This window comes from Elaeis guineensis, chromosome 15, assembly GCF_000442705.2.
Source record: "Elaeis guineensis isolate ETL-2024a chromosome 15, EG11, whole genome shotgun sequence".
Lineage (NCBI taxonomy): Eukaryota > Viridiplantae > Streptophyta > Magnoliopsida > Arecales > Arecaceae > Elaeis > Elaeis guineensis.
This window is the reverse complement of record NC_026007.2, coordinates 73,492,316-73,516,602: the sequence shown is the minus strand read 5'-3', so window position 1 is coordinate 73,516,602 and position 24,287 is coordinate 73,492,316. Positions and strand designations below refer to the sequence as shown.

General features: G+C 36.9%; 1 protein-coding gene across 1 annotated transcript; it reads right to left on the bottom strand.

Annotated features, from left to right (window-relative positions):
- LOC105058730 (protein SLOW WALKER 2) lies at positions 1-23,738 on the bottom strand. The gene is given in 17 exon segments (XM_010941750.4): positions 1-566; positions 569-887; positions 2,584-2,821; positions 3,853-4,170; positions 4,266-4,348; positions 5,848-5,937; positions 7,213-7,356; positions 8,084-8,167; positions 9,484-9,678; positions 11,529-11,621; positions 12,968-13,039; positions 13,891-13,971; positions 14,184-14,252; positions 16,071-16,146; positions 16,773-16,892; positions 19,630-19,705; positions 23,043-23,738. Coding segments are annotated over 17 exon segments (3,069 nt in total). The 5' UTR covers positions 23,710-23,738; the 3' UTR covers positions 1-222.
- Positions 23,739-24,287: the final 549 nt, after the last annotated feature.

The following is a 24,287-nucleotide window of genomic DNA, read 5'->3' as shown; positions in this document are numbered from 1 at the left end:
TAAACAATCTATAACCAGGATTAGATTGCTGATATCTCAATTTCACGATGAAGACAAGAATATGTTTATTTTTATCCCTCAGAAAATCTGATTCAGAAAATAGGAATGGCAAAACCTACCATTCAATTTGTAATAACTAAGGATACAAAATTTTTTTAAGGCCTGTGTCCTCCATATGCAAAATACACATTACAGGGGGAAAATACAATGGGGAAAGTTCTTTCAACTGGATGTCTTCTTCTTCTTTCTCTTATGTGATCTAGAAATTTTTGTTGTGTCCATGTTGTCGTTCAGCAGATGTTCGTACTCCTCTACATTTGCAAATGGTGATCGTCGATTCTTCCCATCAAACTTCCTTTTCTTTCCCTTCTTTGTCTTAGCAGCCTGACTGGATTCATCTTCATCACTCTCACCACCAATAACATCATCATCAACATCAACATCACCATCTTCTTCAGCAATACCATCCATGATATCAAGACTATCATTATCACCATCATCACTAGCACTACCTTCATCACGTTTTCTCGCAGCAAGATTGGGAGGTAAACCAGCCTCTGCATCACTCCATCTCCAAGTAAGTCATCATCATCCTCATCAGCAACTCTGTCGAGATCATCATAGTCATATTCTCCATCAGCTTCCTCCAATGGGTGATGCCCGGACCCCAGCATGTTATCAATCTTCTCTTCCTCACTCTCGTCACTTGCATCCAGAAAGTCCTCTGCATCTTCATCATCTTGTGAGGCCTTCTTCTTTGCCTTCGGTTTCTTTGACGAGCTTGTTTTGTTCATGTAGAATCTATGGAAGACAACATCTTCCGGAGGCACTTCATCCTCTGCCAACTGTAGTATCTCATCACCAATTAGATGATGGTTCAGGTCAAGCTGCAGATAAAGAAAGCCAGATCAGTTTGATGGAGACCAATGTGACCATAAAAAATTGGAAAAGACATGATCTATTTTTCACAAGAAACAGGGCATAGAATGACAAAAATCAAATTTCATGTCATGGTAAATAAGATACGGTTTGCTCAAGATCATAATGTAAATGTATCTACACATGTACATATGCCCATGTACATATGTACAATCATATGCATGTCAATATTTACAACATATATGTACAGATAGATCAGGAAAAATAGAAGCAAGTGATATGACAAATGAGAACCCAGAAATATGAAGTCAGAAGTTAAAGTACCGCATCTGTGGAAGTGGGAGAAAGAGATTATAAAAAAAAGGTGAGGCTGCATGTCCCACCTGGATACAGGGAAGGAGTTGATGCAGGAGGAATCAAAAAAGCAAATTCTAAAACATATAATAAGAAAGATTTCATAACCAAGCGATTAGATGCCAAAAAGGGGTGGAGCTTGTCTTTGACAAATACTCAAATAGTAGCCTGTTTAAAAAATAATTCAGGGAGTAAAAAGGGAGTCCATATCTTGAACGTAGATTATAGATTTTATATCCCTTATTTTGTATGTGGATGCCTGCCCTCAACATCTATCAGACATGATTTCATAGAACTTGAAAGATTTTATAACCAAGTTATCATGAAGCTAGACAAGGTGTGAAGCCTGTCCCTTTGACAAATACTCCCATATGAGCCAATTTAAAAAATGACTGAGGGAAAAAAAGAGGTATATTTTAAAGGTATACTGTGATTTTATATCCCTCATTTTGTATGTACATGTCTGCACTCAACATCCATCAAACATGCATCACACACACTTAATACTAGCATGATAAACGAGAAAGCAAAATATGAATTAGAATAATTAATTAAATAAATTAAAGGCTGCAGAATAAAATTCAGAAGTAGTGTTGATGCAGAGAAATGGAAATGTTACCAGCATTACTGATAATAACGCATCATACAGATAAAGCATGTCCAATGACAACTGTACAAAATATTCTTGCAGAAGTTTGCAAAAGAAATAGAGGCCAATTTTGTATTTAGAAAAACAGATCGGTATTTTCAAGGAAGAAAAAGAAATCCCATAAATTCAAAAAAAAAAAACATCAGTGAATAAAAAAGTTTTAGAAAAAATTGATTGTAGCAAGCAAGCCATGATAACAAAAGCTGAACATGTTTCTATACTTAATGACTAGATAGTGTCAAGACCATGCCATGAAGACAACTAGACAATGTTTGACAGTTTGCATGAGTAGAGATAGAGCACTTGGACGCCTGAATGAAATACCATAAAATATCCCACGTTGTTTGAGGAAAAATGCACTTGGAATGGTATATATGACAGGGCCCACCATTGGTTATGGAATGGAGTCAGCCACATGTATAAACAGTACCTCATATGTCAAAAAAGGTAATTTCCAATATACCAAAATTCTAGGGACACCAACATACAGGACACAATATGGATAAGGTAGGCCATTCAGACATCTCTAAAATTAGTATCCTAACTGTATAATTGACCAGGCAAGCCCAATAAACTATGCAAAAATGCGATTACAAGGTCATGAGATCAACCAAGATATAGCACCAAGTGCAGTCATTTATGAAGTACAATGAGGATCGCACCTCCAGTAGCAAGGAAAATTGTGTGGTTAAGAGACAAACCTTTCTTGCAGGTGCAATTTGAGAACCGCCATGCCATGTACCTTCTGCTCTCCGGTTTGGCTTTGGTTTCTTCTCCATGAACTTATCAAGAAAGGCACCAAGCGATAAGTCATTTATTGGATCACCATTATAAACAATGTTGGCTCCTGATAATAGCGTTCGAGCCATGGTCGCTGCTGATGGGTGCGCATGCGCAGCCAATACTGTCAACTCCCACCAACTTGCTCGGTCCGCATTGCTATTAAAACAAGATAAACACACTCAAACCGTATCCATGATCCAATTACTTAAAGTAGGATGCAGTTGATTATATTTAATACCCCTTATACAAAAATATCCACAAGCAGTACCTATATTGTGACAAGATTAAGAGACACATCTTCTTCATGGAGAGAAAGATAGAATATGACACAAAATGCAAGAAACTAAAGAGAAATTAAAAATGATATTACCAGATGGTGGTAATGGAACTAGGTTACAAAATCCCTAGTATGCCAGAAAAATTGACAATCCATAGCATCACTCTACACAACCTAGAACACATTGGACCAAAAAGAAAAAAATTGCAATCATTTCCCCCAACCGAAAAAAAAAAACATTGATTCATTTAGCAGAATGATCGCAACACCCACATCATTTACAAGCACACAAGTGCACTCTCCATCATGTACACATGCTTATAAACTACCATAAAGAGCACATGCAGAAATTCACACTACAGATTGTGAATTAAAGAAATTTCATATCCCATAAGTCTGCTTTTCTATTTGTTCTTTTACCCTAGATGTATTACATAATTTGATTTTATTTTGTTGGCAAGAGTCTAAAATTCAGACAAACTTCTACAGATGACTGAATGGCCAAGACCAAGATCCAAGATACAAATGACCAAGTACCATGACATGCTCTAGTTTGGATAATAAGAATCAATTTTAAAAGAAGAGTACAAACAATTTTCATTGGAATCACTTTTGAATATGTGCTGCAAAATAGTACCACCAAGACAAGAGGACTAGAAAGTAGAAGCTGATCTGAGACCACCCAAATCCACAATCATTGTAATTTATATACACAAGGTTGGATTTTTCTCCAACAAAATCAAATTGGACACATAACTAGTCACATTTTTCTACCTGCATGGACAGTAGGCAACTGACATCATTTAAAGCTTAGAGTTTGATAGCATGTCCGACATGGGAGAAATCAACAGTATTGAATGATGTATTTCAGACAATAAAAGCAGATACTTTGAGAGGTTGAAACTAATACCAGTAGGAGGGTTCCCTGTGACGTGGATCGTAACCTACAGGTAGTTTTGACCTCATATGAGATGTTTGAACTTCTTCTTTACTTCCATCACTTACAGTTTTAATTCTTGAACCATCACTAAAACCATCTTTGACTTCAGAGTCATAATCCTCCTTATAGTTTGAATTCTGCAATTTTTTACCAGCTTCTGAAGCATTGGAACAGCCTGAATTTGCTGAATTTCCAGGTGGTGTCATAGCTAAATCCTCTGTGCCTTCTATGATGTCCTCGAAGTGCTCAAGATCATCATCAACAGACTCATTTTGCAGCACCATAGTCCTGCAAATTGGCAAAGCAGATGTCGTACCATCTTTTATAACCCCAAGACCCTAAGGGTAATATACAATAGCCAATGGTGTAAAGAAAAAACATACCACAATGGTGGCTTTGCTTTAAGAACCTCAGATAGTATAAATAGGCATCCACATGCATATTGAGGGGGCCGCTGAAGAGATACCTGTCCAAATAACAAAACTAAGGTGGTAAAGATTGACATGGTAGAGGGTCCTCAAAAGCTAAATAAAAGTAAAGCAATGCCTTCCCTCACCAAGTTAAATATGTCAGATCATTTTCAAGTATATAGAAAACAATGCCCATGTGTGAAGCATCATTGAAACCAACAGATTTAAAATAGGATTTGCATCAGTCTTCAGGCAGTTCAATTTGCCGAACAATAACCATTATCATCAAGACTTGTCAAAACTATTTGGAATAAACAAGTTCATGAGCAATGATATAACACTGCGTATGGTGAACCAGAACACATTCTCAACTTCATACATGTAAACCAAAAAAAAAAAAATCCCTGGTCTCATAAAGAACACATTGAATTAGGCAGATGACCAAATAATCAGTTTTCTCACCATAGAGAAACACCAAGTCATTGTTTAATTTAGGCAAATTAAAGTATGAGAACTAACTCAGCAGCTCAGCTGCTTATATAGGAAGTGCTTCACTGCCACAAGAAGCATGAGTGGAAATGGCCAAGGAGATGCTGGAATTTTGTCAACAACAGCAGCCACGCTGCCCCAGTGTTTAGTTTTCTGTAGCCAGAGAAATATCATTCTTTGAATCCCTGCAAACTAACAGTGGACTGTAGCAGGTTATATTAAGGGAAAGATGACTGAAGTTCCTTAGAATCTCAAACATCAGAAAAGGCGACTAATTTCAAGGATGTTTCCACAAGACTTCCTAAGCAAACTCCAAACAGAAATGGCCTAGGTTGAAATTAGTCACCGAATCCAGTGATATCAATTAGCAGTTTTCCACTATGATTTGTTTGAAATTTATTGTTATTCCATGGAATCTAACATTTGATGCCATATGCAGATTGCCAGGGCAACACTGATAAATGAGCATATATATTCAACTTAAATCAAAACTTTTAAATGTCACTGGTGTAACTGTTGAGGTGCTACCTAGAAGTTGAAACTATTAAAAGTCACGGATGTGAGAATCAGTTCAAGAATTGCATATTATTCTCATTTCCACAAAGACAGAAATTTAAGCATAGAAAATGAAATAAGAATATGCATCGTTATTGTCAAAACAACCTTGGCCAGAATTGAGAATACAACCTTAAGTTAAACATAAATGTTCCCGAAGTTTAACCATATGGAATCAACAAATCATAAGTCATTTAATGCTGTAAATGTAACCCACAAACCAACACAGAAGCTATAAACTGCATAATTCTATTTGAAGCAGGCTTTTTTCAGATCCGGCCTTGTCAGTTACTAGAACACCAAAAACAGAGAGGTTGACCAGCATGATACAGAAGCATGTGTCAATTAAGTCACTAGTTCAACTATTCAAATAAATAAGCAGTTTTGACAATTGCACAAAAATGAGCAGACTAGAAGAGTCAACTCCCAGAAACATCTCAAGAGAAGAAGCCCATGAAAATAATGGGAAAAAACTCCCATATATATGAGAGAGACAAGTTTCATCACCAACCTGTAGGAGGCGCTTTGAAAAGGCAGCTACCCGCTTCAAGTTTATATCATTTTTCATTGCTTTGACCAGTAATCCAAGAAACATTTCTGGCTGAAACATCAAAGAAACATTGTTGATATATTAAAGAAACTTAGCAAAGACACTGCAGATTGTCAAGAGAACATATTCAAGCAAATGGATGATAATCTAAAATAAATGTTTTAATGACAAAAGGACCTTAAAGAACAAAGCAGGAGGTTTTTAAAACTGCTTCTTCAATTGATGCTAGCGAATGCTGCCAAGGTATCCAGATGGAAAGCCGGTGGCATGCAAGCTGATCACCATGTTTCATATAGGTCCTCAAAACAAGGCACAACAGATTTAAGAAACTAGTTGTGCATTGTGTATAAACATGTGTGTCAGCATGCATCCATGTGGCAAATAAGCACAAGAATCCAGAACGTTGAAACATTGGATAAGCCATTAGCAGCTACTCATTGATCACTATGCTGTTGCTAATTTCTTAGTTACCCCTAACCATCTACAAATCAGCCTTCAATTTCTGAGTTTCAATGACGTTCCAATATTTCTAAAAATGAGTGAAAAAGATAAATTTACTAATGAGTGAAAAAAAATTACAAGGGGCATCCCAACAATTTGCAACAACCCCCTTCCACTCAAGAGAATATGCTAACTCATTGGCCACATGTGAATTACAAAGACATATATTAGCTAGTAAAACTCATGATTATTTGATTGGTCTTTATTCTTTAAGAAATGAGAATTATCAAAAACATAAGGCAATCCACTGAGGTGCAATTTTTATGAGTCTTTACAAGAGAATAATTGGAGAATATGAAGAGCTTCTCTAGATGTCTTTTTCTTCTTTTTTTTTGGTTGGGGGTGGCCGGGGGTGGGGGGGGGGGGGGCAAATATAATGCGGCATGGAGTTCCAGCGCACGAGCTTATATTCAACACTGGAATGAAGAATAGTGTCACAATTTGTTACAAGAGGCAGTGCCTGTGAAGGACAGGTTTTGACATGCCTGTTTAAGCGTTATGACCTGGATGTCCAAACTGCAAGAGGTTACAAAACTTGGTTTCCACCAGAAGAATTCTCGAAGTGTATAAAAAATGGTATGAAAATTTAAATAAGCAAGACATTTTGCTGATTATGTAACTAGATTTATTCTGTTCATAGATTGAATTTTAATTGTTTTAAAAATTGCAGTTTATGAGTTGTGAACATTCAGGATCCCTAAATGTAGGCACCAGAACTAAACAGCATAAGCCCATTCATCCAGTGAATGAGCTATAGAGCAATGATTACAATGGAAATTTCAAATACACAAGCATGAAGCAGGCAGCACGCAAAATGCAGATTACCTTAGATGAAGTCACGGCAGCAGGAGTCAGAAGCTTTGAATACAAAGCACGATAAAAACGGTCGCTTGCAATCTGATTCTTGGAAGTGATCTGATACAGAAGCATTAATGCCTGAACCGCAATATTGAAATTTTCAGAATGGACCTGGATTCAAAAGGATAAAGTTGCATGAGCTTTCCAGAATACCAATCTTATTTTCAAGAATGAAATTCCAACATTACTAATGTTTAGACCTGTTCAACTGTTGGGTCAGGTTGGGTTTGGGCCACCTGAGGTCTGATATCAAGACCAAAATCTCAGGCCCAAAACAACCCCATCCTGGTCTTGAACCTGAAAACATGAGCATAAGCTCAGCCCAATTGGAAATGAGGGTGCCTGTGCCCAACCAGACCAGCCTGCCAGGAGGTGGGAATAGATAGAGAGGGTGAGGTGGTGGTGGCGGCATTCATTTTCGCAGAGATGGGAGGCGGGGAAGATGGTGGTGATTGTTTCTGGAGAGAGAGCGAGAGGGAGGGTGAGAGAGAGAGGGGGGACGAGAGAAATGGGCTGGTGCAGGTTGGGGAAGGGGAGTGGTGACCACTGGATGATGGCGGGGCAGGGGAGAGTGATTAGAATTCTCCCATCCCTTCCGTTTTCTTTTCTTTTTTCCAATTTCAAACTTTGAATATTTGATAATATGCATAACATTATATATTATACAAATTGGCTGCGTTGGGCTGAGTTGGGAAATGTCAATCCCGTAAAATTTCAGGCCTGGGCTCAGGCCATCAGACCGAAACGCTCAACCCGGGCATGATAAAAATCGGGCCAGGCCAGGGTGGGTTTATTCTGCACAAGCCTACAAATGTTGATGTCCAGCTCATTAACTCACCAATCTGAAAAGTATTGGGGTTTGAACGTCAACAATATCATCAGCTTCGTCACTTGAAACAAAAGGAAATGCTCTGTTAACTCCCTGCAAAAAATGGGGTGTCAACAATAGATGTCTAATTAAGATTAAAAATACTGAATATCCATCCTAACAAATTATTTTCAAACATGAATGGAGATCTAGTTTTCAGGAGAAATTTAATCAGAAATCATCAAATACAATCACTTCCAGATTTGACATTTTGCTTTTGCCTGATGGCAACAAAAACAACATGCATGATTGCCATCTTGTACGACCCAAAGAAAGGTTGCACGATTGCACTTCATAGATTTAGGAAGAGTGGAAGAGTTATCTAGAAGTAACATATACCAACAAGATGTCCTTAACACAGACTCCATATTTATTTATTTTTTAAAGAAGGTAATCTTTTTTTGTTTTGGTTACTTAATACCATACTTATACCTTGGCATTTTTCTTTTTAGTGATCATTTTTGCAGGGAACGATAAGGAAAAAAAAAAATCCACATTGAATTCATAAAAACTAATCACGAAATCTTTTAGAAAACTTAGGTCTCAATCAATCTATAGATGCACAAGTTACACAGCTGATTCTCTTAAATACATTTCAGTAGATCATGGATTCAATAACCAGTAGAGCAGGATGGTACCTACAATACCATGCTGCTCCATCATGAAATTGGCGCCAGTATGTATGCCAAGACATCACTACATCATAGGATAGGGATTTACCAATTATCCTGACCGGTACCAACCGGTAACAAGGCCAAATACAAAGTCCATCTTGATCAGAACGGCAACTTATTTTTTAATATATAAACATACGAATAGGACGAACAGGCCATCCTGATTGGTATGAACCAATGCCAAGGCCGGTTCAGTCAGTACCAAGCCTATCCCATTTGGTAGGACAATTTTTTTAAAACAAAAAAGATGGAGGGGCATGTTGGCTGACAGAGTTAGAAGTGTAAAAGGCAAATCGATAAATCATGTACAAAATTATACTAGAAACAGAATCTATCTGACTCAATAATAAAAAGGAAACAGGCTAAAATTATTCAACCACAAAATTATGGAAATCTAGACTCTGTATCCATCAAACTAGCTCGAAGCTTGGACCATGCATGGTAGAGATCAGAGAACAAAATTTAATACTTGTGCTACAATGCTAGAGACAATGAACTCCCATAGTGGATTATGCTACAGCTTCAATTCATGTCCATATTGCACATCAAAAAAAATAAGAATGACTTTATATCCATGCTACATATCAAGGGCCCCCCAAAAATTCCAAAAAAAAAAAATCCTTAAATCGCTATCACCCTTGATGCTGTTATTTCAATCCTTGCAGTACATATTAATGGATATATTGACATACTTACAGTTAGGAGTGCAGATAAAAGCCGAGAATCCATCTCAACATTAGATCCCGAAGAAGGTTCCTTTTTGCCATTTTGAAGAGAGCTTGTTATTTTTCCTTTATCTTTTTTGCCCTTTTCCTTTCCATCCATGCTTTTCTTATTATTTTTGGCCCTTTTACTCATCTTTTCACCATCATTAGCCTCTGAAATCAGTACCTGAAATAGCAAGTGCAAGGCACTAAGAATAATTCTTGAAAAAATTAAAATGGATGCACAATTTAAGCAGGTCCGTGTGCTCAACGTGTTATATAACAAGTATCTTTTCTAGAACGATGGAATGGAGAAGGCAACAAATCACATCCATAAAAGGAACCCAATCAAACTACTTAAACACACAACAAACCCAAAGGCAAACTGTCTCAGACTAATATTTGAACTGTACCACCATTTAATGTTTGAGTGCTTGTCCCCTTGCAGAGCACTATTTAGAAATATTGTAATAGCACCAGAGTAATTCATTTGCTAGACTCAAACAGTTTGCTTACTGTCCTAATGACATAACAATAGAGATAGACTGATAGGTTTCCCCAAGAAGTGATAGCATCTCAACTAGAACAATACATGAGCTGAAATGGATACCTTTGACGTTGCCTCTGCTTTTTATGAAAATTTCAGGTACCAGTATAGAAGATAAACTTCTGAACATGATTAAAAATTAGCAAAACGGCATTAATAATGCACATTTAAGTGTGTAATGGAAGAGAAATGGGGTGCAGATGGAATATGTCAGGTATCATTCTGAATTGAAAGACTAATTCTACAAAAAAGAGATTCAAGTCACATCAGATTTTAATATGTAACTCATGTTGTACCCAAATTATTGAAACTTTGTTGGTTAATATAGTTGTTAGTGCATCTAGTTTTTGTTTGCATCCATCATTGCCATTTGCCAGACCAAGATTGCGACCTAGGGCTGCATTTGGTTGTGAGTTAAAGGAGGGTTAAATGGGAAAAAGATCCCTTCAACCCATTTATTCAACCTTAACCTGACAAACACTCTTCAGCCCATTTATTTGACTTCAACCTGACAAACATTTAAAAAGCAACCAATTTATTCTGAGGGCGAAACAGACATTTTGCAAAGTTTTTAAAACGACCTTTCCACCCAACATAGAGTAAACTGTTCCACCCTATAGCGCGGAGTAGTTTATTCTGGAGTAAAGAGGGTTAGGGTAAGTTAACACACTAATTCTGGGTTAACTTATTCCAATCAAATGCAGCCTAAGTGGGTTAAATAATGGTTCTAGCACTAAGACTAAACCAAACCTAGTGGTCCATGTTTGGGCATAGCTTGAGTCTAGAATATCATTTAGGTCAAGTCAAAAAGATCCAGGTGTAATAATCCCACTTGCACGAGCATGTGAGGCTTCTTCAGATGCATATTTAGCTGTCAGGAGCACTCATCTTGTCCTTGTTCAGGCATCATGGAAAAACATGTTATGAGCAATGATAAACAATTTGTAAGTGTTCCTTTAATTGCTTTTCTTTCATTTCTGGCTCTAATTGTTGCTTGCTTTTTCCATTGCATATGTTGTCAAACTTCCAGCATTGACCGTCAGTTCATCATGGTTCCTGTCAAAACAACAGCCATGAAGAGTATTCACAGGAGTTGTTCTTCTAATTGGACTTTGTTTATTACAAAAAAGGTAAAGAAAAACACTTGATACTTCTCTGAAGGAAAGCAGCTCTGACTGTGATAATAAAGCTGGCCATCAGACTAATGAGATAGAACCATAAAGAGAGATTAAGAGATAAATATGATCATGATATCTAGAAACGGAGGTTAACCAAAAATGATGGTTCCCCCATAATACATGTATTCTCACCTTTATTCACAGAATTAAGAACAGAAAATCAACAAAAATTAGCAAGATAATGACTAGCATGTTACAGAGCTGTATCTTGCCTTAAAAAGAAGCATTTAGTTATTGAAGATGGCAAAGCATCATGATGAGATGAGTTTTGATCCAAAAGCACATCTCATAATAAAGAAGCTTGAACTGTACCTTAAAGAGCGCGAAATATACATCAACTAAACGTTTTGCTATTCTAGGTCCATCTCCTTTTTTACTAAGAAGAATCTGGCTCAAAAAATTAACCTGGAGAAGAATACGTAATTATTACCATGAGAAGGCTCAATATAACAAGAGGTATTCTCTTTTAAGAAATAAAAAAGGCATGAATATGAAAGAGGCAATCAGCAAAAATATATGATTATTCATGCACTTCAACTGATGAATAAAAATGATTTATCTAAGGCAGAAAGAATAAGTGCTGGGTGAAGTCAAGATCAGCATCAGAATATGATATTGAACAATGTTAGATGCCCAATTTGTGCTCAAAAGTTTGTTCATTAATCTAAACACATGTATGCTTTATTTACTTCCCTCACAGGAAAGTGCTATCCATATTAGCATCTATATTTCCTATTTTTCTTAACAATATACTGTTAACAATATGATGGGCACCATCCAGAACAAATCTCTGCCAACAACAATTGCTCCTACAGAGTTAAAAATGCCATGCACCAGTAGCACTTCTACAGCAGGATCACTATCACCACTCCCACACCTACCAGCAGTTCTCAAGCCGTGCGATGAAAATTAGTTAGTACAGAGAGCAAATCTTCTAAGAAAAATATCATATTTCAGAAGTAACTATAGGATGAACAGCAAGGAAAAAAATCAGCCATTAGAACTATCATTGTCCCCCTGAAACTTGCAGGGAAGGACTGCAGATTCCTAGAGAAGCTAGCTTACATCTAATTTTTATACCTCCAACATAACCATCATCTTAACCATCAATGTAATAAAATTTTAGTCAAGGTTCACCACCTAGGTACTGGACTGTGTACTAGTACCATTCTATTATAGTGCTGATATACGGTTCGGTATGGTAGAGTATGGTATGGTAGTGTCGATATGGGGGTGGTATGCTGTACCAATACGGTATGGTATGCCCCATATCGGGTGGTATAGGATGGTACAGCAAACCTTGATTCTAGCCATTGAAGTGATTAAGTCAAAGCCACAACTACCAGAACCACTTTTACCAACATGAATTTATCCACAGTGCCCCAGGACACATTATGTCTGGTCTCACGATTCTTATTACCAATCGTTTCTATCAGATGTTGCATGCAACATGAAGTCTTAGATATTCTTGCACCAAGTCCTGGTCATAATATGCTTTCTGAATATTATTGCACTTTAGCAGAGTAAGAAAAATAACAGTAAATTGTACTTGTATTCCTTTCAAAAGCTTTGAATCTAAAATCTTTGTATCATATAGCAGTATCAAAAGGTAAGTATGTGAACTGTGAAAACACAAGTTCAACAGAGCAAGTTAGAAGCCAACAACCCAAAAACAGAAAAGGAAGAGAACTAGTAGACAGTTTAAAGTGTGTTATTTTATAACCAAAAATGTGCAAATGATGGAAACATACCGCTTGATATTTTGCGCGCATTCCAATATGCGGTCTAAAGATAAACGAATCCACCTCATCAATAACCACTGCCTGAAAAGTACAAACAAAATAGAAATATGACACTGACTGGAAAACTAAACAATGAAGCAAGAAATACATCATAAATTATACATGCAAATACAACCATGTATCTGTAAATATGTATGATCAAAATCACTAATAGTAATACCATTTTTCCTTTCCCAATGGGGTCTTTTTTGGTGTGCTTTTTCTCTTTCCTTTTTTTTTATCTTAGTACTTTCCCAATATCTGATTTAATATTTTTCTTTTCTTGTTGATATCTTCATTACTTAAAGAACAGAAGTCATGCAGATTAAAGGATTAAATGTATGTATGACTTATATACAGAAACTCATGAAAAGAAAAATTGGCAATCAAGCTAAAGATATGCATCTTCAAATCTTTTTGCCATTATGTCCTCAAATCTCTCGTCAATAAAAATAAATCGAGAACATTAAAAAAAAAAACATCAGAAAAGGAATCCATATTTTTTTGCCTGTCAGGACCATTATCAGCATGCTGGCCTGATTGGGTATGAAATCAAGACAGACCAATACTGAAAAATATAATTAATATTAATAAAATAATTTTGCATATACTGATTCCTCATCTACTGACATTTGCAGCTTCTAAATCTCAACATACTGACGAATGGAATCGATGTCCATCAGTCAAGCTTAAGCGGTACTTAGTTCCTGCAATATGGCTCAAGGGATCCAATACACTCTCATAACTAAATGTCAAAGCTAGTCTGGGTACCTGACCAACTGTAACGAAATAGGATTAGGCCAGTTTTGAATCTAATCAATAGAAAAGAGGGGGAAGGCAACTATAAACTGTGTTTAACTTTTGTTACAGGGGACAGGGAAAAGGTGATTTACCTTCATATTAGGATGTGCAGATAAGAGGCAAGACAAGTGATAGGCAGCATTAGATGCCGCTTTCCTCTCTGGATCACCAAGCTGCATGGAGCCAATAATGGATCAATGTTTTGTATTAAATTTTCAGTTAAAATTCATTATTGACAGGATTTCTTTTCTTGTCCCCACAATGAAGAAATGATAAGAACTTTTTACAAGAGAAATATAAAAAGAAAAGCACTCACAATGCTTGAAATTAATTTTTTTTTTTGAAAAAAAAAAAGCATAATAGGCTGTAGGTAGAGAAATGTTACTTTATTGACAAGAGCAGTGAGCAACCTGCGCTCTTGTTCTGATTTACTCTTCAAAAGGGTGTAAACCGTCTGCAAAGAAAAGCAACATAAATGTGATAAATTATTTACTTTTGTTAAAGAGATATGCTTTCCCATACAAACATGTGGTGCTCCGGACATACCCCTCAAGTAATCACCATTAAAGAACACAACAGGACATCTTTAGGTATACAAAAAAAAGGAGAATTTTTTGCAGATTTTGGTCCCTGAAATATCCCTTGTGGTATTTTAATCCTTGAAATCTTGCAACTTATTGTTTACATATCCCTCAAGTTAACTAGATGACAACAGAATATTCTACTTTATTCGCCTAGCAGTGTTAATTTCATATCTTCTGGGCATTTTAGCTTCTAATTCTCAAACTTAACCAACCCCTTAACATGTTCCCCTCCACTGTTGGTCCCCTAGCACCCAAATCCTGAAAAAGAAGGCAAAGTGCGTGAGAAAATGCCCACTCCCGAGCCTCACATGTACAAACACAGAATTTTTGCAAAGTTTTTTATATATATATAAACATGAGCAAATCAGGAATTACAATGAAAATATGGTAGATTTCAGGGACCAATATGTAAAGAAAACCCTAATAAATGTCAATAATCACCCACACACCAGAATGTTTGTAAATAGTGGTAATGACAACCAACATAAAAAGAAAACACTTCCTTAGCAAACATATCTTATTATCTACGCCAAATAAGGAAACACACTTGTCCTCCAAAAAGACCAAAATATAGCACCATGACATGCTCAAGTAATTTTAAAAGCATGCATTAGTAACATACTAAACATGATTTCTTATCCTTCTAAGTAAGCTAATGACTATTTATCCAAGTAATTCGGCATAAAAGGATCTCAATATGCTATCGCCAGCCCACTAATCCTCACCAAAAAAAAGCTGCAGAAATTCAATAAAAAATAATTTTCCACTTGCACATCTCCCAATTTTGCAAAGACTCTCTTGACACAATGAATGTGTATATACTTGAGATGGCTATTAAGAGGACTAGAAAACAAATGGTAAGCCAAACAGAAAGCAATTTTTTTAATAAAACAATCTAATCTTATCCATACGCACAAATATATAGACCCTATGTTAGTTGTAAATAAATGTACATTAGTATAAAAAGAAGATAAAAAATAAAAAGATGGCAAATTCATCACTGAACAAAAATGTGGTGCTTTAAAACAAATCATGTAACATTATGCTACTCCAGCAAGTCGTCAGGCATTTGCAATATATATGCAGTTTGAAGTTACATGGCACTAGGTTGTACCAGTAACATACCAGCATGGTTTGAACCACGATATGCCCCCATAATGGTTTGCTGATACAAGGTGGTATAGCACAGCATGTACGGTAGTACATTAGCTCGGTACACCTTGAAATTGTGCACCACTTACCACCTAGGTATAAGGCGGTTTGTACAATGATGTTATCAGTTTTTCTAAACTAAAGATAGTTCAATCTTCATTTTAGTTAATAAAATTTGATATGCAATTGATTACTCAGGAGAGACCTTGATCAATAAATATTTTAAGAAATCAAATCTTCACAACAAAAATGATACCAGACTTGTATAAAAGTTGCAAGTGATATTCAGAAACTTTAGCACCCCATAGTTTTTTTCGAAAGCAATATATGTTAGCCGACAAACAAGGCCACGAAGCATAATTTTGAAAAAGAAACATGCAAGTAACAAGTTAAACAGCACAATACATCCTTGCAGTATAGTACTGAAATGTATGCAGAAAAGGACTCACCCAAATCAAACATAAGATGTACAGCATACTTGCCACCATGTAGATAGGGATTTGAAAGGAGAGAGGATTAATGGATTATGTACCAACCTTCATTGCTTTGTCTTTGAGATTAGGTAACATATCCTTCAGTGCTTCCTCGAGTGCAATAACAAATCGTTCATATCTATAATGAAAATGTTTGAACATAATAAAGATCACATAGAATAAAATAAAAGAAATATATAAAATTTTGGCTCCTAATGTAGACTTCAAATAAGTCACGAATTATATGTTGTTAACTGATTCTTCCAAGTCAATGGTTAAGTATGGTCATTTAGAGTTATCTAATTTAATCAGTTCCAATCTCCATGACATCCACACAAATATTTAATCCTCTTTCTCCAATGCTTGCATCAAGGTATATTTAAATTTATATTCCATAGGAGGTCAGATGAAAAATATCACAAATTTCAGCTGATGAATTTTTTTCTTTTTCCTTGGTTCTCCATCAAACATTGCAGTTTAAACTTGAGGGACGATGGATGAAGGGTCATAGATTGGGAGAAGGTCTAAGAGATCATGAATAATGGTATTGAAGATATTTGAAGATGCTAAATATAAGTATATAACAGAGCCTTGCATTCAACAAAAAGGGATGACAAAAATGGTTCCATGATAAACATGCATAATTATATTCAGTAACATTTAAGATCTAAAGTAGAACATTAAGCAACATCAAGTATAAGTTGAAACATATGGTGAAAGTTAGCCTTCTTTAGATTTTGAGAATTTGTTCTAATAAGAACGCACCTTTGCTTCAAGCATTCCTCCCAATACCAAAACAGTAAAAGAGAGAAACCATCTTTTGTTTCAGGCAAATTATCCAGGGGATGTTGGAAAAGGCTTTTCAACTTACGATCTGGCAGTAACCTGAAAGATAAACATTGAATAAGATATCAGTAAATATATTTGCTACTTTTGAAGGCTAAACCCATTATACAGCAGCAAAGAAAAGAAAGCAATTAAAAGTAGTTTGAATCTCATGATGATCGACAATCTTTGAGCAAAGCACACCAACTGTAGCTAACACATAAAATTTGATCTTGTTGGTGTGCCAACATTGTGAGGGTACATTAACACCAAAAAAAAAAAAACTCTAAGTTTCATGTTTTTTTGCACTTGGTAAAAACACCATTTGAATCATCAGATGTCCTCTTACAGAAATGACAATAAATCAAGTTACTTATATCTGATGGAAAGGGAAGCAAAAGAAGTCCATGTGCCATCTTGGCATAAAGCCACTTCATCTTCCAATCCATTCATACAATTTAAATATCATCTAATATTTGCAATATCACATGAAGAACTTGTTTATCCTGTTAAGAAGCAATGTGCAATAAATTATCTTTTCTAACTTTTCAACAACTCAATCCCAACTGTCAGGTCCACTTATCTTCACTTCTAAATCCTCTTGGAAATTACCAAATAATGTCCAGCATAAAATACAACAAAAGCTTTAACCATGCAGGATGATTAACTGCAAACGCCAAAGAGAACCATGGAAACAGTCTCATCTTATCTCATTTAGGAATATTGACAAGTTGAGTTCAAGAATTGCTATATGGCCATCTAACAACACAGCTCATGCATCTTACAAGCACTGAAACTGTAAGAAAAGCTAGTAAACTTCTTTTCCACCACTCTCATTCTAAGTGACAAATTACAGTGATCTACATCTTTAGGAAACTGCATTTCATCTTCCATCAACTAAGTACGATGCAATCCAAACTTCCATTTAATCCGCTTCCTTCTCACAGCCTCTTTCAGGCTCAATTTCTTGCCAATGTCTGAAATAACAACAAAATTTCCATTGATGCAAACACATTTCCATACAATAAAGCTAACATTAGTATGTGCATAAAGTTAAACACCAACTCTTCAAGCAGAACCACCACGAAATATTCCTTGAAACTCATTCCTAAATCCGACCAATGACTTATCCACATGAATCTTGCTTTTTTTTTGGTAAATCATAATGCTGCCCCACTTCTCCTCCCCACCCTCTTTGCCAACCTGGATGCACACCCTTTTTCTCATTATGCATGCCAAGTGGAATATCCTGCTAAAATTTGAAAAACAATGGAAGTTGTTTCCAAACATTCATATCCTTACATGCAAATAACCTAAATTAGTCTTCACTGGTTATTTGTCATGGAATTCCGTACCGGCTCAAACCGATCGGTACACCCCATATCGAGCCGGACAGATGGGGAACCAAGATGGTTTGGCCAAGGAAAACGATACACCAGAGGAGGGAGAGGGAAAGAGAGGAAGAGAGAGAGGAGGAGAGGGAGAGAGAGCACGATGCTGTCGGAGGCCCGTGGTGGTCTGCTGTGACCGTCGGAGGGCCGCAGAAGCCTCCGCGGTTCGGTGTCGCCCGATAGAGCTTTTAAACGAGCGAGAAAGAGAAAAAGAAGCGACCATACCGAAGGGAGGAGCGGACGGTGGAGGAGCTGCTAAAGGGCGCCAGGTGGCCGTCGAACGACAGAAAACATGTGGATGGAGCTGCAACTGTAGAACATGGGCAATCGACCCTATTCACTTATCGACTTTTTTTAAAAAGGTCGATTGATAGTAAAGCCAGCAATCGGTTTGCCAGTTTCACTTTTTAAGAATTTTTAAAAAATAAATAAATAAAAATAGTGAAGTCAGCAATAGATTTGTCGGCTTCACTTAAATGAAGCCGGCAAATCCATTAGCTGCTTCACCGTAATCCATATTTAAAAAAAAAAAACTATAAAACAGGGACAATCAACCCTATTTCATGCCCACGGTGCCGCAGGCATCGAGTGCACTGTCCGGCAACCTCTTCGATGGCTTTCCCTCCCTCCTTTTTCTTCCCCCCTCTCTCTATCTCTCTCTCTTTCTCTCTTTTCCTCCTTTCGGTTTAATTCTTTTGCTCTATCACGATTCATGCCAGTCCGATCCAATACAAACCCATACTGGCCCGTGCTGCCCGTCGGCCAACCGGCACAGGTTCCGGTACTGAGTCCACGAACCTTGGTTGTTTCACATACCTTCTCACTAATTTTCCCTAGTCTTTCAAAGAGCTACTGAATCTCCTCTTTTTAGATATCTTATAAAGGGCCCAAGGCTAAAATCACAGAGTTCGCATCTAATAGCATATCTCTTGATATCCTGATCTCCACTTTCTTTTCTTTTCCTTTTTTATTTTCAGAAGGAAGTGGGGGATTTTGTACATCATAACATCATTATACGATAACATGCAAGATGTGTTAATGCCTACTACCATGATGAAAACAAATAAGAAGAAAAGTGCAAGAAAGTAAAGAAGCACTGCTCACCACAAGATCACATATAGACCAATGATGCTGAAAAATAATTTAATTGATAGAAGCAAGCACTAACACGATCACCATAAAATATTCATAATCAGCAAAAATTATTTGATATATTTAAGGATACAGCATGAGCTGTGACAGTCCTAACTAGAGTAGAGGTTGTTGTATCTAAACAACATTCAAGATTTTCATGTATTGGGCAGCAAGAAATATTATAAGTTAAAAAAAAAAAAAAGGTAGGATAAGATGCATCCTACTAAAAATGAAATTTTTTGACAAGCTCTACAAAAGGATATGCTGCAGACCTCAACAGGAACAACTCCTTTAGTGCTTCGAAGCCAGTAAATGCATAGCGTTTCCCTACCTTCGATGTCACCATAGCTGCATTAAACAGAACAGTCCCTTAACTTAATTATCTATTATGAAAAGATTAAAAATGAACGAAATAACAAAATGAAATGGAATGAACCCAAAAAATTGATCATGCAACACTCTTGATTATGATATGTTGTTAAAATTGCTCATTTTAGATCATAATATTGCACAATTACCATGGCATTGCTGCTGTTACTAGTCCAAATAAATGAAAATGGGCCTGAACAATATGAGTATATGACTTTAGGCTCACTTAAGAAAATATACAAACGTCAGTTACTGACCATTAAAATAGTAGGCTTCTTGGTTGTGCAACCGGAAGCTGTTGACATGGAAATTATTATCAATATAGATGAGGAAAACACATGGTTCAGTTAAAGCAGTTTGCCTGCCTCATCTTTCTTGTTCTTTTCCTCTCCTGTCTTCACCTTGGTTATCTAGTTATCCTCCCTGTTGCTTTGATTCTTTTGAGCTATCTTATTCCTTTGTTATTTACCTTCCTTTCTTTTTCTATTATCTACAGATCTATCAGAGCATTGACTTTAGGCCATTACTCAGTTTTGATCATCTCACAAGTGTGTGGTTGCCATGAAGCTTTTTAAGATCTAATGATTTTAGGAACAATTGTGCAATCACCCCCTCAAAAAAAAAAAAGAGAGAACTGTGCAGACTTTTAGTCTCATCAATTATAGAGGCAGAAAAATCAATTTCCAAGTTCAGCTAGCCACAGTGCCAGATCCAATGGGGCTGAAGGGGCCACAGACCCCCCAAAGTTCGCCAATTTCTCTAAGCATGGTTCCTGAAATATATGATGCCCAACACCCCAAATTCCAGGTGCGGCCCCACCAGCCTGTATGTGGCCACTAATCTGATTTGGCCTATATAGTTTATAGATTATATGATATTTATGCATGACAAAGACAATGGATGGTGGATCAGGACCCTATATCTATTAGTATATGTTTGAATTAGCATAAGATTAGTTGGTTAGGATTGTTTTATTCTATCAAAATTCTAATTAAGGAAGCTAGGAAATCTACTAAAGAAAGTACGAGAAAAAAATTATATCAAAAAGCAAGATTACGAAGATCCATGGCTTTTTTTTTCTCTCCTGCATCTCTCTCTTACTCATTATTTTCCTTTTACCCATTATTTCTTTCATTTTGTTTCGTAACCATGAGTCCCTTCTCTTGGTTTAGACATATAAAAATCTTATCATCATTTATTGTAGTCCCTGTTTCTTTTTCAGTTCCCCTGTTGCCATGCCATTTTGGTGATGTATAACATCGCATAAAACAATTAATGTAAATATATAAGTAAATATTGTTTGATGCCATTTATAATGCCATTATACAACTATATTAATCAACATAATTTGGTAGTGTGAACCATTTAAGAATTTAAACACAGAAATCATATCTAAAGAAAAATGTCTCAAAAACCATTATCCTTATTATAATCCCTATTTCTTTGATATGCCATTTACAAATGTCTTTATACATTAATAGCTTAATATAACCATCACTTTAAATGTTTCTCTTTAATTTCAATAATGATCCATATTGAAACTATAGTGACTTGTGATAGCATTCTTCTTCCTTTTTATATTTGGCCACCCAATGTGATGACCCTAGTTCCACCCTTGGCTAACCAGCAATATTTTGTTGCAATAGCTTGTCGAACCTGTCAAGATTACACCAATTAAAAGATCATTGCAGAATAGTTCATCGACATGTGAACCTTTATCAACAAGCAGTAAGAATTACTCTAAACAAAAAAGTGATGAAACAAAAGCAAAATATATAGAAGCTTGTCTATTTTTGAGAAGATATAATTTGATAGTTTCCTACAGCGATCTAAACAAATGCCATAACCATCAAACCTTCCCCAAATTATATGACTGCGTTTACGTGTCCTCATTCAGCAACACATCCTGTTAACCACTACTTCTAGTATTAGTACAACCTTTCTAAACTTCACTCACAAATTCCATCCATGTTATCTTAGGCCTTGCCTTTTCTTTCGAAATCCTTTGACAAAGATTCAAGTACCCTACTTGTCAAACCTCCTTAATCTCTATTTCACATGCCAATATCATCTCAACCAATTCTCTATTGCTTCATTCATATTTAAGAAATGCCAATAGCTCCTCTAATATACACTTTGATTGCTCCTAACCTTACCAGACATCTATCTCAATATTTTCATTTATGTTACATTAATCTTGTTTTCTTGGATCCTTTTTGTTGCTCAACATTCATGGACATACAACATAGCAAGCAATGTTGTTACTCTATAATTTTCCTTAATTCATTAGACATGCATCATTCTCATCACATCGAAAGAAACCTTCCACTTCATTCACCGAATTGTAACCCAATTTTATATATTGCTTCACTTATCCACTCATTCTTTTGAATGATGAATCGTTCCATCACTCTATGGTATTCCTTGTCCAAGTCCTCTTGACTTTGGCCTGGCCTTCATTCTATTTTTGTTAAAATTAATTTGGTATACAGTGCCTTTTTATGCTTTTTAGGCTCTTGTGCTCTTCAAACATTTCACCATAAACTTATTTGGCATTTAGACATGTCCTCTTCTCAAGAATCAACACCACAAATCCTGAAAATAGCACAAAATCCTTCCAGCATCAATTATCAGTTCGATGATGAAATTCTACTTGAGTCATGACAAGCAACACTATCAATCCCATTGGTCAAATGGATTCTTACAACCTCATGCCTCTGCCTTTTTTGGGCCATAACTTTCATTCCAGACTCTGATTCAAGTGATGCTAATATTTGGAAATTATACTTCCCAATTTTCCAAGGGCATAAACACCGCAGTTGGACTAAGCATGAGTATAATTTGGTGATCACTCTTTGACATGTTGCCTTCCCTGGTCCAAGACTATTGCTTTCAAACAAAAGTTTCTCACTCCAATTTGCAACATTTTAGCACTATGGCCCTGAGCTTACCCTGGACTTTCAAAGACCTCCAAAACATTAAATTATAATAATAAAAACTTCCACTACTCCAAAATATAAAAAATTATAGACATTTTGAAGGTCAAACCTTGATTTCATCTTCATCTCTTGTGGAGTATCTTAGTCAATAAAGAAATAAGAGGAGATAGATATATGGTAGACTCCCTGAGAAACATTAGATACATGTTCCAGTAGATTTTAGATGTAATAGTTCACTGGGTTATATTTGGGAAGACTCTTTTGAGGCCATTAAAATATAAATTCAGGTTTCTTCACGGAACTGGATAAAACAATATAAAGAAATCCCCCGTTTTCTGGATGCTTTGCGAAAAAGAATCAAATGAAAGAGCACTCACATAGCAGCGCATCGAGTGACCTCAAGTTCGCGATTGGATTGTCCTCGACCAAGCACGTGAATGCCGAGACTTTATCTGCCGATGTCCCCGACCTCGCCGTCACTTCAAGAAGCCTCATATCTCCGCTCTTCCTCCTCGATGAATCATAGTCCCGCGTGTACTGCCGCAGCAACCTCTCCGCGATCTCCTTCTTCTTCGCAACGAGCCTCTTCAGCTCCTCAATCCCCAAAGCCGGGACCTTTTTCCTCCCCTCCGGCCCCAGGATTTTCCCCTCCAGATCATCGGCATCATCGTACCAGTGCCCCGACAGCAAGCTCGCCTTCATCAACGGCAAATTAGGGAGGTTCTTGTCATCTTTAGCGTTCTCAAACGGATCGATTTGCAAAGGATGGGGCTTGGGCTTGGGTTTGGGCTTGGAATCGGAGTCATCCTTCTTGTTCTTCTTCTCGCCGCCATCGATCTTTTCGGTAGCGGAGGGTTTGGGATCTCGGCTTTTGGGAGGTTTGAAGGAACCAGTTTTCCGGAAGTCGGAGTCGTCGAAGCCGGAGGCGGAGGCGGAGGCGGAGGCGGATGGGGCGAGGCCGAGGGAGGAGGCGAAGGAGGCGACGTCGGATTTGAGGAGCTCGAGATCTTCAGAGGCTCGATGGGCCTTCTTCGGCTTCGACATAGGCACTGTTTCTCCTCTCCGGTGCCGCTGTTAACACAGACGATAAAGGGGAGGGGTTTCTTCCTTTTCGTAGAAAATGGGCAGGGCCTTCAGAAGAATGACGTTAGGGTTTTAGCGGCTTCGTGGGTTTTGACAACTGGTAGGATACCGCAAAATTTACCATATGCGCATCCGAACCCGTTTAAAATCTTGACCCGTCCCAAACCCGATTAGGAAATTGAAAATTTTGCAGCCAAAGAAGTATCCTTTGCAATCAAAATTCCAACGGATCTCCGAAAAAGAGCACGAAGAGAAAGAAAAAAGGAACGAAAAAGAAGGAAAGAAAAAAATGTCGGAAATATTTTATTTTTTATTTTTTTTCCTATTTTTTTTAGTTTTCATTGATTTCTTCTTTATTTTTTCATGATTTTTTCTCAGCTTTTTGCGTCCTCATCAGTCTCAATCGAGGGTGGTTCAATCCACTCCTGGTTGATTTAAATCGAAAAGTGATAAGAACTCGTTGAGCCAGATGTGAATCAAATTCTGTATTTGGATTTGGGTCTGACTAATACAAATCCATAAGGTTGAGATCATGTGCT